The 17914-nt window shown below is 39.8% G+C and overlaps 1 protein-coding gene across 1 annotated transcript in view; it reads left to right on the top strand.

The window, feature by feature from the left end:
• Positions 1-17914, top strand: part of LOC124622194 (molybdenum cofactor biosynthesis protein 1-like) — a 113873-nt gene that overhangs the window by 51453 nt on the left and 44506 nt on the right. Inside the window, exons 2-3 of the mRNA XM_047147845.1 lie at positions 1059-1278; positions 5018-5244. Of these exons, the coding sequence (XP_047003801.1) occupies positions 1059-1278; positions 5018-5244 (447 nt within the window). The remainder of the gene's footprint in view (positions 1-1058; positions 1279-5017; positions 5245-17914) is intronic.

The following is a 17914-nucleotide window of genomic DNA, read 5'->3' as shown; positions in this document are numbered from 1 at the left end:
TACTCACCAAGCGGCAGCAGAACATACACATAAAAGACAGTGGCTCTTCCAGACAGAAGCGTTGAAGGGGAAGGAAGAAGGGTAAAGGAAAAGGCCTGGAGAGTTCCATGAAAAGGTGTAGATTTTGGGAAAGTCACACAGAACTGCGGATCAGGCGAGAAATAGAAACGACACATGTCATATACCAGCTATTATGTAAACACTGTTCAGCTTTCTACATCTGCATGACTACCACCAAATTATCAGTTAGGATAAATGGGCATAGGCGTAGTGTATATACTGGGAACTCGCAATATCCTGTTGCAGAGCATGCTCTTCAACATGGCATACGTGACCTCAGCACTTGTTTCACCACACATGCCACCTGTATTCTTCCGCCAGACACCAGTTTCTCAGAACTCCGCAGGTGGGAACTAGCACTAAAACATGTCCTTGGTTCTCACCACCCACCTCGCCTTAATTTACGTTAATTTCTCCTGTCTCAGCTATTCTTCACTGTAATTACTCTTTGCTTCACTCCGTTTTAGCTTTCTACATCTTTCATTGTCTTTCCCGTCTGTTTTCACTGCCCCCTCCCACAGCTGTTGCATACAATACACTTAGCTTCTCACTCTTATTAACTCATGTACAGTTTTAGTAGTAATCTCTGTCTTGCATATTACCCTGTCTTCCACCTTTAAGCTCTCAGGTTTCCGAATCTTGCCCGATGCACTCCCCAACAATTAGTCTCTCCTTCTCATCCTGTACGGTAAGTCACCCATGACCCATGTTTCTGGGTAACTTTACCAAAATCTACCCCTTTTTTTAGACCTCTCCAGTCCTTTTCCTTCACCCTTCTTGCTTCCCCTGCAACCCTTCAGCCTGAAGAAGGAGTCACTGGCTCCAAACGCTTGCCTATCACAACAGTGTTTTATGTGTGTGTTCTGCCATTGCTTGGTGAGTAGATTTTTTATCTATCGAATTAAATGATTTTATAAAGAGTACCTGTGTGTGATGTTTTTATTGGTATACAACTTGTTATAAATAAAACTTATTTTTACCATTTAATATGTTTCCAGATATTTACCAGTGGTAAAGATGAAATTGGGTTGATTGTACTTGGTTCTGACAAGACACAGAATCCACTTGGTTACCCAAATGTGAGTGTGGAATTTCCTCTTGCACTGCCTACATGGCAGATGATATCCTTTGTGGAGAAAGCTTTACATGAAAGTGAAATAAAAACAGATTGGATAGATGGTGTTGTTGTTGGCATGCAAGTCTTTATAGCACTCAGAGGTCGCGATCTGCGACTGTTTTTACAAGTGGCAAGAGAACTTTTAATCTTGTTGCTTGTTTTGTCACTGAAAGATGCAAATATTTTAGAATGTAGTGCCCTATGTATATCTGTTAGAATAGCCACAAGGTCTGAAAGTTATTTTCAAATGATTGAGCTCTTCTACAGAGTATTGAAATTCACAGATACTTCCAACCTGGTCCACCAATGTCTTACATACTCCTCTTCCTCCATGGATTGTTTCCAGCATTTGGAGATGAAACATTAGGAAGCAAAACGTGCCTTACAAACAAAATCTAATGAACATATAATTAAATTAAACAAAGATGTAATGTTGCACTCTCAGGTAAGACTGATCTTGAATGCAAAGCCAAAGTGGAAATTAAATGTACGCTGCAACATTCATCTCAGTTTTTGTTATTGAAATTATTCACAGTGCCATAGGGAGAACTGAGTTTATGTGTTTTATAGAGTCAGATACACACTGTGGCACAGGGTGCTGTCCGTTATTCTCCTGACTATGATGTCCAGGAATGGTAGTCTTCCTTCTTCTTTGGTCTCCATAGTGAATTTGATTTTGTGGCGTGTGGAGTTCAGATGTACAAAGAAGTCAAGAAGTTTGTCTCTTCCATGAGGCCAGATGACAAGTGTGTTATCCACATAACAGAAGAAGAAGAAGAAGATGGATTTCCATTTGGATGACATCAGGGCCTCTTCCTTGAAGTGCACCGTAAACATATTCACAATCTCTGGTCAGAGTGGGCTGCCTATTGCGACTCCATCTGTTAGCGGGAGGGGGGTGTGCCACGAGTCAGTGAAGTAGGAAAGTTGACCAAGTAATATGCGTGACGTGTCATACCTCGACCGATATTGAGAACAGAATAAAAAATTCAGAGGCATTACTTTTCAGCACTCCCATGCATATTCTGTATGCAAGAAAGCAGGTTTCTCATTCAGAAATTCTATTTCAGTGTTGGTTGTGTACACAAAGACCGTGTTAAGCATAATGGAAGAAGGAGAAATGTTTATCAGCATTCCAGATTTGGCAGTGGCAGGCTCATGGTCTGGTGAGACTCTGGTTTATTGTTTCACTATATTGCTGCTTGCATTGCTCAGAATCTCATTTTGTGTGAACATAGAATTGGTAGGTTCAGGAGGGCCATGCTAAATGCCTTGCAGGGCCTCCGTAGTGCCATCCAACTAGCACCTGAGAGGGCAGACAAGTGTTCGCTCATGCGTACATGATCCTGCAGTGAAGTTGTGTACATTTAGTCAGGAAGTGGGCTTGTATACAGTGAGACAAGTATCCACACATACAATGTGATGGCATCTGGAGCAGCACAGACTGTCAAGCCATTAATGCAGCTCTAGAGAGAGTTGAACTGACAGCGGTGCAACTGACAACAATGCCAGACACAGGAATTTCACTGTGTCATTGTATCAGATGAGTCTCGGTTCTGCAACATCGTCACAATTGATGTACTTGTGTGTGGAGGCTCTGATGCCAACAGACCTGGCCAGATTGTACCTGTCATTCACATGCAGGTCCAGCATGTGATGTGATGGTTTGGGGTGCAACTGGATACATGTCACAACCTCTGGTTCACATAGCCAGTAATTTGGACAGCAGCCATTGCATTTGTGTTTTGTTAAGGCCTATCGCTGTACCCTATTTTCAAGGGCTCCGTGATGTTATCTTTTAACAGGATAATGCAAGACTTTACATCACCTGATCTGTACTGAGCTACCTCGATACAGAGAGTGTTCCACTGTTGCCGTATCCAGCATTTCCTTCAAATCTGTCACCTGTGGAGAACGTCTGTTCACAGGATGCCAAGAGATGGGTATGCCACCAGTCGCCAGCCACCAGTCACCAGCTACTACAGTTGAAGAACTCTGACATATGACATACAGTTGAGTAGCATGAAATGATGTACCCACGGCTGTAATCCAACCTCGATTTAATATCCAGTGTGATGAGAGCTGTTCTGCTGTTCCAGTTTCAATACTGAAATTCATATATTATTTTTATGCTGTCCTAACCAGACTGGACTGTGGTGTCATACAGCATAAAATATCTTACAATGTGTTGAATCAATGATGAGAAGTGTAGAACAGCCAGCAGGGGAAAGATGTTGACAATGAGACAGCTTTTATGTATAACAGCAGTACAGTGTTTCACAGTGCATAATGCTTCCGCAGATTGAGAACAAAATGTGTGGTTTGCTTTCATCCATTTTCACAAACATAGCCTTGAAAAATAATGTTGACATTACTGTGCATTTCACTCTGAGGCATATTGCACTCTGAGAATGTTCATCGAATTCAGTTACTTTGTATTATATTTCAGCAACAGTGACATAATAGCAAATTGGACTGTACAAGTTTTTATGGATTATTTTTCCAGAGACACACTACCATTTCTTCAGATTTATTTAATTTGGGTATAAATCCTTTCCAGCATATATGCTGTACACAAAATGTTGAACATAAAATGTAGCTATCTGCTGATTTAACATCTTGCTGAGTATACCAGTACAATGTTTTGTTGTAACAAATAGTTCAATGTATTTTACACACTTATAAACTTATTTATACAGTTATAGTAATTTATACTATTACATTAATGTTGTACCTTAATGTTCTGGAAGATGATATTATAAGGAACGTCATACTTTTCCTGGATGATAGAGTTGTCTATAATGAATTATTGCCTGAAAAAAATCTGCACAAATTTGAGTCAGATCATAACATTTCAAATTGCTCCAAAGATAGGCAACTGAGTTTAAGTTTTCAGAAATGTACATTGGAGCACATCACAATACAAATAAAAGACAGTATTGTATGACTACATTATCAAATAATCACAGTTTTAATTGGTCAACTCATACAAATATCTGGATGAAATGAAATGGTGACATAGACTCACTTGTAGGCAAAGCAGAATGCAGACTTCAATTCATTGGTAAGATACTGGAAAATGCAATCAGTCTATAGAGGACATTGCTTACAAAATACTTGTGTGGCCCATTCTAGAATATTGCTTAAGTACGACCCATAACAAATAAGGCTAATGGCAGACATTGAATGTATACAAAATAGTGTAGCATGATTGATCATAGATTTATTTGATGCATGGGAGAGCATCAAGAAGCTACTAAAAATTGGAAATGCCAGACAAGTGAAGATAGACGCCAAATATATGACAAAACCCAACTTATGAAATTTCAGGAACCTGTATTAAGCGAGGTATTTAGGGATTATACAATAACTACATATGTATCACTCCTATAGGGACCATGAAGGCAAGATTAATTACAGCATGCACAGAACCATTTAAAGAATCATTCTTCCCACACTCCACATGAGCATTGAATGAGGATAAGCCATAATGTGTGGTACAACAATGTACTTTGTCGGACAAACCCACAGTGGTTTATACAGTGTGCATGGAGACATGGAATCAGTTGACAGTAGCTGGGTAATGGTTCATATTGATTCCCATTTCCCTGTTGCAGTAGGTGATCTTATGCCTCTAATTATTTTTTCATTGCTATCTTAACTTGCATTCTCCAGTTCAGTTTATTAACCCTTCTTATCTCTTTGTATTAGGGCAAATGTACAGTTAACTTTTAAGGAATTTGTATTTTCAATTTATCAACTGGAGTTTTGTTTCATATGCAGCAACAATGTTACAAATTATTTGTTTCAGTTTCTTTAGAATAATTTGCTGTTTCACAGGTGCCTTGAAGAAAATAAAAGATCTCGAAAGTGTCTTAATGACACCCGATGGCCTCATGTTGACAAGACAGCTGGTTGCCTTGGAGAGGGCAGGGCTTGACGGTCTGAACATCAGCTTAGACATCCTGCAGTCCCAACGCTACAACCAGATCATGAGGAGGAAAGGCTGGGAGCGTGTCATGGCTGGCATAGATCTAGCCTTGCAACTTGAATACGAACCTGTGAAGGTATTACTAGTGCAGCTGTCATCGCATGCAGACTTTCATAAACAAAAGATATAAATCTGTTGTTAAGAATATCAATACAAGAATCACCATTTTAAAGCAGTACGCCCTCACCCTCACCCCCATCCCCGCTCCCACCCTCACCGCTGTCTCCACACTGCAGCTGTAAGTGAAGGAAGGTATATTAAGACAGAAGAAGTAAATTTTAGCTGACGATGCTAACAGTTTCGTAGTTTATACAACATAAAAAAGTATGGCTTGCAAGTTTACCAATTATTGTCAACATGAGGCCATCGGTTGTCATTAAGACACTTTTGAGATCTTTATTTTCTTCAAGGCACCTGTCAAACAGGAAATTATTCTAAAGCAACTGAAACAAATAATTTGTAATTGGTATCTTATATTTTCCTCCCAAGGGAGCATTATGAAACTCAAGATCTTTACAGTTTCTCTTTTTTTCTTTTGTGTCTTTAGTTTAAAATAAGTATCCTCTATTGTGGTGCCATTTTGAAAAAAATACTCGATTGTTTGGAAAAATTATTCTTAATTCTATAGTCACACTTTTGTTGTATCTAAGTACTACTGGTTTCAGTAGCAAGTACCAGCATCAGTTCATCTTATTATCAAAAATTTCTTTGCAAAATAAAAGCTGACCACTGTGGCCAAGCGGTTCTAGGCACTTCAGTCCGGAACCGTGCTGCTGCTACGGTCGCAGGTTCGAATCCTGCCTCAGGCAGGGATGTCCTTAGGTTAGTTAGGTTTAAGTAGTTCTAAATTTGGGGGACTGATGACCTCAGATGTTAAGTCCCATAGTGCTTAGAGCCATTTGAACCATTTTGCAAAATAAAAAGCTTCTGTACAACTACAAACTAGACATACCATTTTCAGGGTGCAGTTCACATCTATTGAAAGCACAACAGTGACCTTTACTTTTAGTAGATAAGACACCTACTGGGGTAAGTGACTTGATGACTGCACACAAGAAGTTGTCATTTATTCCGTATGTAGCTACCATGTAGACTCACTTTTTTCGTATTTGTTTGTCCTTACTCTTCCAAAAGGTTAAACCTTGTCTCTGCAGCCACAGCTTCCTCTCTTCAGCAGTTGTCTTCATCTCCATGTGTGAAGAAAATCCCATTCATTGATCACATTGTTTAAGTAGGATGTTCTCAGTCATCCCCTTGTTTTCTTACCTACGATCTTGCCTTCAGAAATGTTTTTTAAAAGATTATCGTCTCCAGTTAAGTGTCCAGTGTATTTTGCTTTGCCCTGGCCTATAACTTTCAGTGGTTTTTTCTTCTCTCCTATTTCCTTTAATTTTTCTGTCAATGCAGCTAGTTCTTGTACTTCTCCTCCAGAACCACATTTCAGCAGGTTTGAGGCGAGCTTCCTTTGGCTTTTCTAATGTACAGATTTTGCATCTGTGTGTCAGAACACTCCACACAAAGGTCTTTACAAATATTTTGTTAATGTGGAAGCTGATATGGTTATTCAGTTGCAGCTTCTTCTTATTTTGGAAGGAATTCTTCACCTGTGCTATTCTTTTCTTGAATGTCTTGAAATATTGATTGTTTTCTTTCAAAAAGCTACTGAGATATTGAATTTCAGTTGCTTTCTTGAGTTGCTCATTGCCTGTTCTTGTGTCAGTCCTACCTCCACCTCCTTTCTTGTCTGTAGCCATAACTTTTGTCTTCTTTGTATTCATTTTTAGCTTTAGTTTTACCATTTCTAGATTTAAGGCCTGAAACATTTTATTTAGTTCCTACTTTGATTTACTATTGTGATGTCATCAATCTGCAGTGTATATGCATGCAATTAAATTTCCATATCGACATCATGCTCCAAAAACCACCTAACTGTGTGTGGCAGGGGGTACGTCTCATGCCACCAACTGATCCCCTCTGCCTTGTTCCACTTGTGAACAGTGCCTGAGAAGAGTGACTGTCAGTACACTTCTGTATTATCTCTAACTTCTCAAATTTTCTTCACGTGATCATTTCGTGAATTGTATATGAGAGAAACTATTATGTTGTCAGACTCTTCTCGGAAACTACTCTCTCGAAATTTGGGTAGTAAATCTTTCCGTGATGCACAACTGCTCTCTTATGGCATCTACCACTGGAGTTGCTGAGCATCTCTGTAATGATCTCACAGTGACTAAATGATCCTGCGACAAAACACTCCGCACTTCGTTGGATCTTCTTTCTCTCTTCTGTCAGTCCTACTGGGTAAGGACACAGGGGTAATTTACATTCACTTAAGATTCTTCCTGTGGATGTTAGTCTGGCATCTGCTTTTCTATTGCAGTTGTATGTGGTCATTCCACTTTAAGGTTGCTCTGGATAGTTACTTCTAGATATTTTATGGTAGATTCTGTTTCCAGCAATTTGTCATTAATAGTGTAGTTGTACAGTATTGGATTTCTTTTCCTGTGTGTGTGTGTGTGTGTGTGTGTGTGTGTGTGTGTGTGTGAGTGATATGTTACATTTATTTATGTGCAGGGTCAACTGCCAGAGCCTGCATCATTCACCAATCCTCTGCAGGTCATTGTGCAAATTGATACTGCCTTCTGTTGTTGCTACTTTCTGATGGACAAGTGAGAGTACCTGTGAACAATATTAAGGAGCCTCTGACAGTTTCTACTGGATCATTTATATTCATTGTAAATGTAACGGTCCTATCACATTTCCTTGGAGTATTCCAGAAATTACCTTTTGATTCTTGTCATCTTTTCTTTGTTGTTGTTATTACTTCCTTGATGAAAATATTAAGGAAGTAAGGTGATAGAAGGCACCCGTCTCTCACTGCCCTTCTGGTTTTCCTTCTTTCATATCCGGTTCAGTACTCTGACTTTTGTATATACTCAAAATCAATCATCTGTCCTTCCACTTTGGACATTACTTTAAGGAATGATGATATAATGGTAATCTGTTTAATAAACAATATTTTAACGATACACTTTGCTTTCCAATCATATAGTGGCTTGATGATGGAATTTGATACTGAAATTAGTAATCATTAGACAAAATAAAAGTGAAGCTATAATAAAAAAAAGTAATATTTTGGATCATGTCAGTTGTTGTTCCAAACAACAGCATGTCAGAAATAGGTTGAAATGGCTCTGAGCACTATGCGACTTCTGAGGTCATCAGTCACCTAGAACTTAGAACTAATTAAACCTAACTAACCTAAGGACATCACACACATCCATGCCCGAGGCAGGATTCGAACCTGCGAACGTAGCGGTCACTCAGTTCCAGACTGTAGCGCCTAGAACCACACGGCCACTCCGGCTGTCCAGGAATAGGTACTAAATTATTTGTCCGCTGATGACTTCACAGCTTAGAACACTAAAACGCAAATGTTAATTGTTTGTTATGTGCCCTGGTAGAGTTCACAACTGATTACAGTTCACGATTGGTTGTTGGAGATTGGGCGTTACTCACATAGTGTATTTGGTGCACAGTGCAGAAAAAGGCAGTGTCCAGAAAAGTAAACAAATGTAAAGGCAAAAGTTTCATGACAGGATGTTGTGTCACCATACTTGGAAGACAATTATAGCCAAAGACAGAAATTTAAAAGAAACTGGCTCATTTGAGCTGCGGAGACCTAGTTGAGGATTCTCAGTAGATAATTGTTAGCACAGTAGAATTTATAAAGAGACAATGTCAGTTCATGTGAGGGAAGGTTGATTGGTAAGTACCTATCAGCTTTCTCATAAAACTCACAATCTGAAGAATACACATCAAGGAAAAGGTAGAAGTCCAACAGTGACAAATCTAGACAATAATATCGATCATCCAGCAGTTTTGCAAAATCCCCAGTTGTACTTACTTTACTTACTTACTTACTTACTTACTTACTAACTTACTCAGATTTGCTGTGTACCATACAAGGAACTGGTTTCACAGAGTTCACTCGATCAGCTGCCAAGTTCTCACCTTCCTCCAAGTTTGTGTCCATGCATTGAAGATTCATTGCAAAAGTTCCAGGTGTTAAAAGGTCTTCCTGTACATCTGTATCTGTCCATTGATTTCCACAACAGTGTTGATTTTGGGATTCTTCCACCTTACATGCGTAGAACATAACCTGCAATCTTCAGTCTTCTTTCAACAATAATTACGTGCAGGCTGTGTAGACCTCGTATTCTCAGCACTTCATCGTTTGTAACTTGGTTGGGTTAACATCTTCAGAATTCGTCTCTAGCATTGTTGGTGAAAAATATGGAGACTGTGTGCTGATTTTACTGATATTTTCCAAGTCTCACACATATAAATGATAAAGGAGTACAGTCAAAGCTTTGTTGACATATTACAGACCTAATTACCATATGGACTGATTTTCCAGTTCTGCTGGTGATTTCTGCATCTGTGACCTCATTATTACATATAAAGCTACCGAGATATGGCAATCTGTCAACATCTTGTAGTATCTTCTATTGCACTGTAATCAGGGAAGAGACGAGTAATTTCCACTTACTTTGCACATTCTGTTTGTGCAATTGAAAGGATACCAAATAAATTAAAAGGGTGGTGCACAAAATATGTCAAAACTCAGCTGCAGAAGCAATGAAAAAAAGCATGTCAAAATTTAAAAGAATGCAAAATCTCCAAGATTAGCGATGTTTTACTGAAGCTCGAAACTTAGGGTGGGTTTCAGTGCAAGATGTGTTTAATAGTTCCCATAGTGAAACTTCATTTTGAAATCTGGAAGAAAATCCAAAGAGGTTCTGGTTGCATGTGTAGTACACCAATGGCAAGACACAACCAATACCTTCACTGCTCAATAGCTGTGGTAATGTTACTGATGACAGTGCTACTAAAGCAGGGTTACTAAACACGGATTTCTGAAATTTCTTCACCAAAGACAACAAAGTAAATATTGCAGTATTCAAATCAAGAACAACTGCAACTGTGAGTAACTTAGTAGTAGCTCTCCTCAGTGTAATAAAGCGGTTATGTTTCTTTCAGAGAATGCTGATACAATAGCTCCTTTAGAAATCATATATAGCTGCTCATTTGATAAAGATCCATACCTAGAGACTGAAAAGTTGCACAGGTCACACCAATGCTCAAGAAAGAAAAGAGGAGTAATCTATTAAATAACAGACTCATATCACTAATGTTGATTTGCATTAGGATTTTGGAACATATATTGTGTTTGAATATTATGAATTATCTCAAAGATAATGATTCATTGATAAATAGCCAAGATAGATTCAGAAATATCGACCTTTTAAAACACAGCTAGCTCTTTAGTCACACAAAGTAATAAGTGCTGTCGTCTGGGGATCTCAAATTTATTCCATATTTGTAGATTTCCAGAAGACTTTTTGAAACAGTTCCTCACAAGCATTTTCTAATCATATTGTGTGCCTATGGCGTATTGTCTCAGTTGTGCAACTGGATGTGTGGTTTCCTGTCAGAAAGGTCACAGTTCATAGTAGTTGAAGGAAAATCATCAAGTAAAACAGAAGTGATATCTGAAATTCCTCAAGGAAGTGTTATAGACCACCTGCTGTTGCCGATCTACATTAACAATTTAAGAGAGAATCTGAGCAGTCCTCTTAGATGATGCTATCATTTACAGTCTTGCAAATCATTTACTGTCTTGTAAAGTGATCAGATGATCAAAATGAACTGCAAAATGATTTAGGCTACGTATCCATATGATGCAAAAAGTGGTAACTGACCTTAAATAATAAAAATTGTTATGTCATCCGCATGAGTAGTAAAAGGCATCTACTAAATTTTGGTTACGTGATAATTCACGCAGATCTAAAGGCTGTGAAGTCTACTGAATACTTAGGAATTACATTTACAAATAACTTAAATTGGAATGCTCACATAGATAATGCGGTGGGAAAGCAAACAAAAGACTGTGATTTAATAGTAAAACATTTAGAAGATTAGGATTACTAAAGAGACTATCTACAACTATACTTGTCTGTCCTCTTTTGGAGTATTCTGCATGGTGTGGGATCCTTACCAGATAGGACTGACAGAGGACATCATTTAAAAGTTCAAAGAAGGGCAGCTCATTTTGTATTATTGGCAAACAGGAAAGTGCATGCCACAGATATCACATGTGAATTGGGGTAGCAGTCATTAAAGCAAAAGCAATTTGCTGGAGCAGGTTCTTAAAATTTCAGTCATCAACTTTCTCCTCCGAATGTGAAAATATTTTGTTAGAGCCCTCTTACATAGGGAGAAATGATCATTGTAATAAAATAGAGAAATCAGAGCTTGTACGGAAATATTGAAGTGTTTGTTTTTCCTCAAATGCTGTAGGGGAGTGGAATGGTAGATAAATAGGTTGAGGGTGGTTCTCTGAACCCTCTGCCAGCATTTAATTGTGAATTACAGACTAGTCATGCAGATATAGATTATGTAGATAGGCTTTCAATATTGTGCACTGATTCTCTAATTTTATACATTGCTCAAATACTTTCGTGGCGCTTTGGAGTGACCCCTTTAAAATAACACTTTACCAGTGTTCTTAATATGTATTTTGGTAACCAGGTTGATAAGAAGTTACAACAATCCTCTCTTATTACTCCCCAGTTTTGGGTTTTATTAATGAACAAAATCGCCACAGTGTTCCATAACAATTACGGGCTGAAGTTTCCTGCTGATGGAACCAATATGATTTTCTGTGTTTCTGAGCATACAGGTTGTGTACGCTGTTTGGAGTCTGGTGTATGCTGAATCAAATGTTTTTATTGTTGTGATCTTCCATCTGAAGATTGGTTTCATGGAGTTGACCATGCTAGCCTATCCTGTGTGACCCTCTTCACCTCTGCATAACTACTGCAGCGTACAATAACTTGAACTTGCTTACTGCAGTCAGTTTTTGGTCTCCTACAGTTGTTACCCCCATTATATTCACAGAGGACCACATATTGTGGAAATTGCATATTGTAATGTAGGATACAATAATAACGTACGGAAAGTTTCTGTTGAAAATTACGAATTATTTAGGAATAAAGGAGATGGCTCACCAAAAGGCAGAAGCACTGTCTCATCGATAGGCACATGAACAAAAGGTATGTAGAATGAGATTTTCACTGTGCGGTGGAGTGTGCACTGATATGAAAATTTCCTGGCAGATTAAAACTGTGTGCCGGACCAAGAGTCGAACTTGGGACCTTTGCCTTTCATGCGCAAGTGCTCTACCATCTGAGCTATCCATGCACGACTCACAACCCGTACTCACAGCTTTACTTCCACCAGTACCTCGTCTTCTACCTTCCAAACTAAAAGGTACGTTGCTTGGCGAGCTTCCAGAATGCACTTTCTTTTTCTAGCTGTAGGGAAAACATGAGCACGAGCACACTTTCACACACACACACACACACACACACACACACACACTCACACACACACACACTCACATGCGCATGCACGTCTCCTTATTTTGTGGTCGCTCAACTGCCAGCTCTTTACTGGCCCACAGTGAGTGTTCTGGAGTGAGGTGGGGCTTTAGAGTGGGGTAGGATGGGGTGGGTTGAGGCAGTGTGAGGGATGGAGAGAGATGGGAGGGGTTTGGAGGGAAGCATTTAGTGGCTCGTGGGAGAGTGGGGAGCCATCTGTGGGCTAGCTAGGGGTGCAGGTAGAGGGGTCAGGTGACAGACAGCTGGGTACTCATAGACTAGGGTGTGACGTGAGATAACAGCACACAACTAGCTGATTGCGAGGGGGGGGGAGAGGGGGGGGGAGGGGCGTGTGTGTGTGTGGGGGGGGGGGGGGGGGAGGGGGCTGGGAGTTAACTTGGATTTAGACCAGGAAGCAAAGGATGTGCTGTAAGTATGGCTACGAAAGTTGAGTATTCTTAAATAAGATCAGCTGGTGCCAATGTATTGGAAAGTAACTGGCACACAAAGTGCAATTGTGGCTCCTTTTTCTTTATGAATTTTAAATAGTCTGCAGAGCAAATTGAATTAGGAGGATCAGGCATTTGTGTGGGTCTAGGAAAGTAAATTGTAGGGCCAGATAAAAGGCGCGCAAGACAGGAGGGGTACTACTGCTCATCACTGCTGTATCGTGCTACTAGTACGTGTCTGTGTGAGTGCACCGAGAGTGGTGTTGCCGTACTTGCGTCTTTAAATTGGTCACCGACTGATCATTGCAGGCTGGCTGCTGGAGGCCGTCTCTGGGAGCCAAGCGTGCCGTGTGGTCCCTGCCATGCCATCTGCTGGCGACTTGCACATATGTAAGTGTGGAACAGTGCTGACTGACTCTCTGTGTGATTCTAGTTTGTAATGTGCACATCAGCGTTCTGTGTCTTGTTGAGTCCTTAGAGGCATATTGTTCGGAGGTTATTATTAAAGCCATATTTGTGCGACTTGGATCACACTTCAGTATTACTTGGTTAGTACATCACCACAAACATAAGGACCAGGGATGTACATGCTTTGACAGTTTGCTACGTCTCTTTCTTCTAGGACTGATATGGTAGCTGCCTTGCATTTCTTAATGACTCTGACCTTGTCAACCACAAACCGAATCGTAGTACAGTCATGATTTCCCTGAAGAGATTACATGACAGCAGAGACTTGTAAAATTGTGTTACCCATTTCTCTAGCCAGTGAAGATTCATTCTATACCTTCAGATACAGTGTCATGTAGGAGTAGAACAGCAAGAAATACGTAGCTCCTCTAACAGTAATGACAGTTTATCACCTCCCAACACTACATGTGCCAATGTTTCAGTGCATTTTTGAATATGTTTGTTAACAGATTCATCAACACAAGAAAAATTTATGATCTCAGTAGCATCTTATTTCTTAACTCATACTTTACTATTCATCAGAATCTTCATCGCTGCTCTTTAATTCGTCAGAGCTCCCTGCTGTACTTTGTTTTATTTCATAGTCAGAATTAGTTGAAATACCACCTATCGTATTTACTCAAATCTAAGCCGCACTCAAACCTGAAAAATGAGACTCGAAATAAAGGAAGGAAAAAAAAAATTTCCCGAATCTAAGCCGCACCTGAAATTTGAGACTCGAAGTTGAAGGGGAGAGAAAAGTTTTAGGCCGCACCTCCAAATCGAAACAAAGTCAGTCCATTGTAATATGAGACACAATTTAGTTCGAGTGAATGACGATACAGCTACAGTAGTTTGGTTCGAGTCGTAAGCGTAGCACTTAAGCTTTACCAGGTAGCCATTGCTATGCGTCAGGCGCTCCGTCCGTATTTATACTGGTACCCTTCCTTTTTCACGTGCTTCATCTGGTTTGAATCGATTGCTTATTTTGCTTTGATCTGATAAGTGCCATTTTCCTTGTTATAGGCGTTTATGTCACTCTAAGCTGAAAATGCATTACTGTACAGTGTCATGCATTGTTTGTCGCATTCTGATAGTGCGTGTTTGCAGCCTTTCGTCGCTCGCGGCATGGCTTGCTTTTGTGCACGCTACCGCCGCTTACAATTTTTTTAAAAAACAATGAGAGAGAGAAATTGTCTCATTAGCAGAACAATGGCAAGAGACTACTATTTCTTGTTACTTACACTGCTGCTTTCTTTGATAATGGTCAACAAGAACCAAATAATAGACTGCGTATGATAGAACATGTTCTGAACGAGAGTTAGGCGAAAATTTTTCTCCATTTGAAAATCTTTGCGGCCGCTTCTTTAGTACATCAAATTCTGAACAGAAATTAGAGTCATCTTAGATATAAAAATCTAGTCAGTTGCCATGCTTCATTTCTGACTGTATCACTATTAGGCATAAGAATAATACGAATATAAACATGACACGATACGTATATTCTTCCGCATTTGCTGTTGTCTCACTCTAGTTTCGTAGTTTATTAGGCAGACAGGATTTAAATAAGATAGCAGCAAACACGAAAGAATATGTGGCAAAATGTTTATATTCGTATTACTCTTATGATGAAGAGAATACTGCATGTGATTCACATTTCATCAGGTTCCTATTAGCAACCATCTCTTCTCACAGGTAGGAAAACATTCAGAACGTAGAGTTGGCCATATTGACAAACATCCCAAACAGTCTTGCCAGTCGGATTTTCGTAATACATTGAAGTTCTGCTACATTCGAAGATGAACAATACGGAATTTGTATTTACTTCTTTGGATAATGTATGAAAATTGTCTTCCACCTTTTTTTTTTTAATTTATTTACTGACGCAGAGGTTTTGGCGCCAGTATTTATCTTTGTGCCTATGAAGCATGCCTGTGTAGCGCTACATATATTCGACGGCAGAAGTTAGTTGTTTCAGCACCTACTGACATTTTTCAGAACTTCCACTTGCTTTGCACTCGATTCTAAGCCGCAGGCGGTTTTTTGGATTACAAAAACCGGAAAAAAAGTGCGGCTTGGATTTGAGTAAATACTTCTTAAGTATTATCTTTCAAGTCAACACCTGCTAATCTGTGAGACCGAAATGATGAGCCATACTACTCTATTTCACTGTGCCTGTTTGTTTCATTTGTATAACATTTTATTCCATCATAGATGCTGCACTTACAGTTTCATATATGCATTGCAGCAGCAGACACAATAAAAGTAGCAATCAGCAGTGCTTAGTTTGTTGAATGGGTAAAAAATTTGCCATTGTCCCAGTTCCACATATCCCCAAAATTTGATTCTGCCAAATTCTGTACTCTCTGAAATCGAATGTTTAATCCAAAGATGAAAGTGAACAAGTTTGATGCAGTATTGCTAATATTGTTTATTACGCATCTTGCTGAATGAAGAGCATACCGTGTCTTTTCTGAAAGGTTTGGAGAAGTAACGCACATACCAGTTTTCTAAAAACTTACATTGAGATTGTGCTCTCCTTCCTCTTGTACAAATTAGTAGAGCCCTTCGGATTACTCCACAATATGCCTCTTGGCAAGGTGGTAACGACAGTATTATGAAAAGGATAGATTGGCACTCACTGTATAGTGTAGATGTTGTGTTGCTGGCAGGGGGGGGGGGGGGGGGGGGGGGGGAAACACCACCTATTAAACACGTAAGCTTTTGGTGCAAACGCCCCCCCCCCCCCCCCCCCCCCCCCCCATTCCCACACACACACACACACACACACACACACACACACGCGCAAATGCAGATCACACATACATGACCACTGTCTCTGGCTGCTAGGGCCAGACTGGGAGCAACTGCGCATAATGGGAGAAACAACGGTCATGGGTGTGTGTGTGTGTGTGTGTGTGTGTGTGTGTGTGTGTGTTGTCCACTTTGGAAGAAGACTTTCTGATCGAAAGCTTACTTGTTTAGTAGTCTTTTTGTTGTGCTTGTCTGTGACCTAACATTTCCTGTATACAGTGAATAGCAATGTATCTTTTTTATAATATGGTCATTATTCCAGCCTAGATTTTCTATTGTTTGTTTCCTTTTAATACCTTATAAAGACAGTTACTGACAATTTCTTTTTTTCTTATTGGAGAAAAGTAAAACCATATGGGGGCCAGACGTAGATTGTAAATGAATATGGAATAGAGTATTTTTATTCTCCCTGTATGCAGTGTCAATAACGTCACCTCACACACTTCGTTTCTGGCAGCACCTCCTTCTCAACACATGACTGTCCCCCACCATCTCACCATAGTCTTCAAGTTATATCCTATAGCACTTCTGGGTGGACAAATAGATGAAGGATGTAGTTTAAAACAGTATAACTAAACTTAAAAGTCAAACTGCCCTTTTATAGAGACTGCCATCATTATTTAAACATACTAAACAACATCAAAACAGTCAAAAGAAATTTTTTTTCAAAAGAGCAGAAAATTGTAGTGAAATTCATGAAAGGATTGTTTTAAATTGTTATATCTTAAATCAATAAGTATGTCAGCATTTCCCAGGATTTTCTGGCTTAATTAAGACTAGGTCATGCCACCACAGTGGTCAGACAGTGGACTTGCCTTCGAGAGAACAACGGACCCGAGACCCATCGGGCCACCAAAATTTGGGTTTCCCTTGATTTCCCTAATTGATTTAAGGCAAATGCTGGGATGGTTCCTTTGAAAAAGATGACATTCGGTTGAGGAAGCTAATTTCTGTGGCAGGTCTGATGACACAGTGCTGGTGGAAGCACGAGTATTTCAGAGCACACCAATCATTGCACATTGTTAAACATAGGGCTCTGCTGTAGACAACCCCTGTATGTTCCCATGTTGACAACACTGTTGAATTACAATTTCTGTGGCTCAGGAGCATTGAGATTGGGCAGTGAATCAATAGAAATGTGTCATCTGGTTGAATCATTCGTGTTTCGCATTACACCTGCTTGACGGTTTTGTGCACATACACTGTCAACAGAGTGAATTGGTGCTTGAAAGGTGCACTTTGCTACAGACTTAGGCCAGTGGGAGCAATATTATGCTATGGAGGACATTCACCTGGTCTTCTATGGGTCCTGTGGTAGGAACTGAAGGCTCCATAACAGCTTTGTTCTGTGTGAACATTATTGTGCACTGTCCGCACTCTGTCCCTAATGAAGGTGACATGTTTCAACAATATGACTTTCAGTGTCACGAGGCCAGAATCAAATTCACCCCTTCTGAATCTGATGGAATACATCTGCGATGATATCAGATACCAGTTCTGCACCCAGAAACCACTGATCTCCAATTTATGGGAATTACATGACCTGTGCTTAGACATGCGGTGCTGCATAATGCTGGGAACATACCTCACA

This window comes from Schistocerca americana, chromosome 7, assembly GCF_021461395.2.
Source record: "Schistocerca americana isolate TAMUIC-IGC-003095 chromosome 7, iqSchAmer2.1, whole genome shotgun sequence".
Taxonomy (NCBI): domain Eukaryota; kingdom Metazoa; phylum Arthropoda; class Insecta; order Orthoptera; family Acrididae; genus Schistocerca; species Schistocerca americana.
The sequence above is the reverse complement of the archived record's forward strand: the minus strand, read 5'-3'. Positions and strand labels throughout refer to the sequence as shown.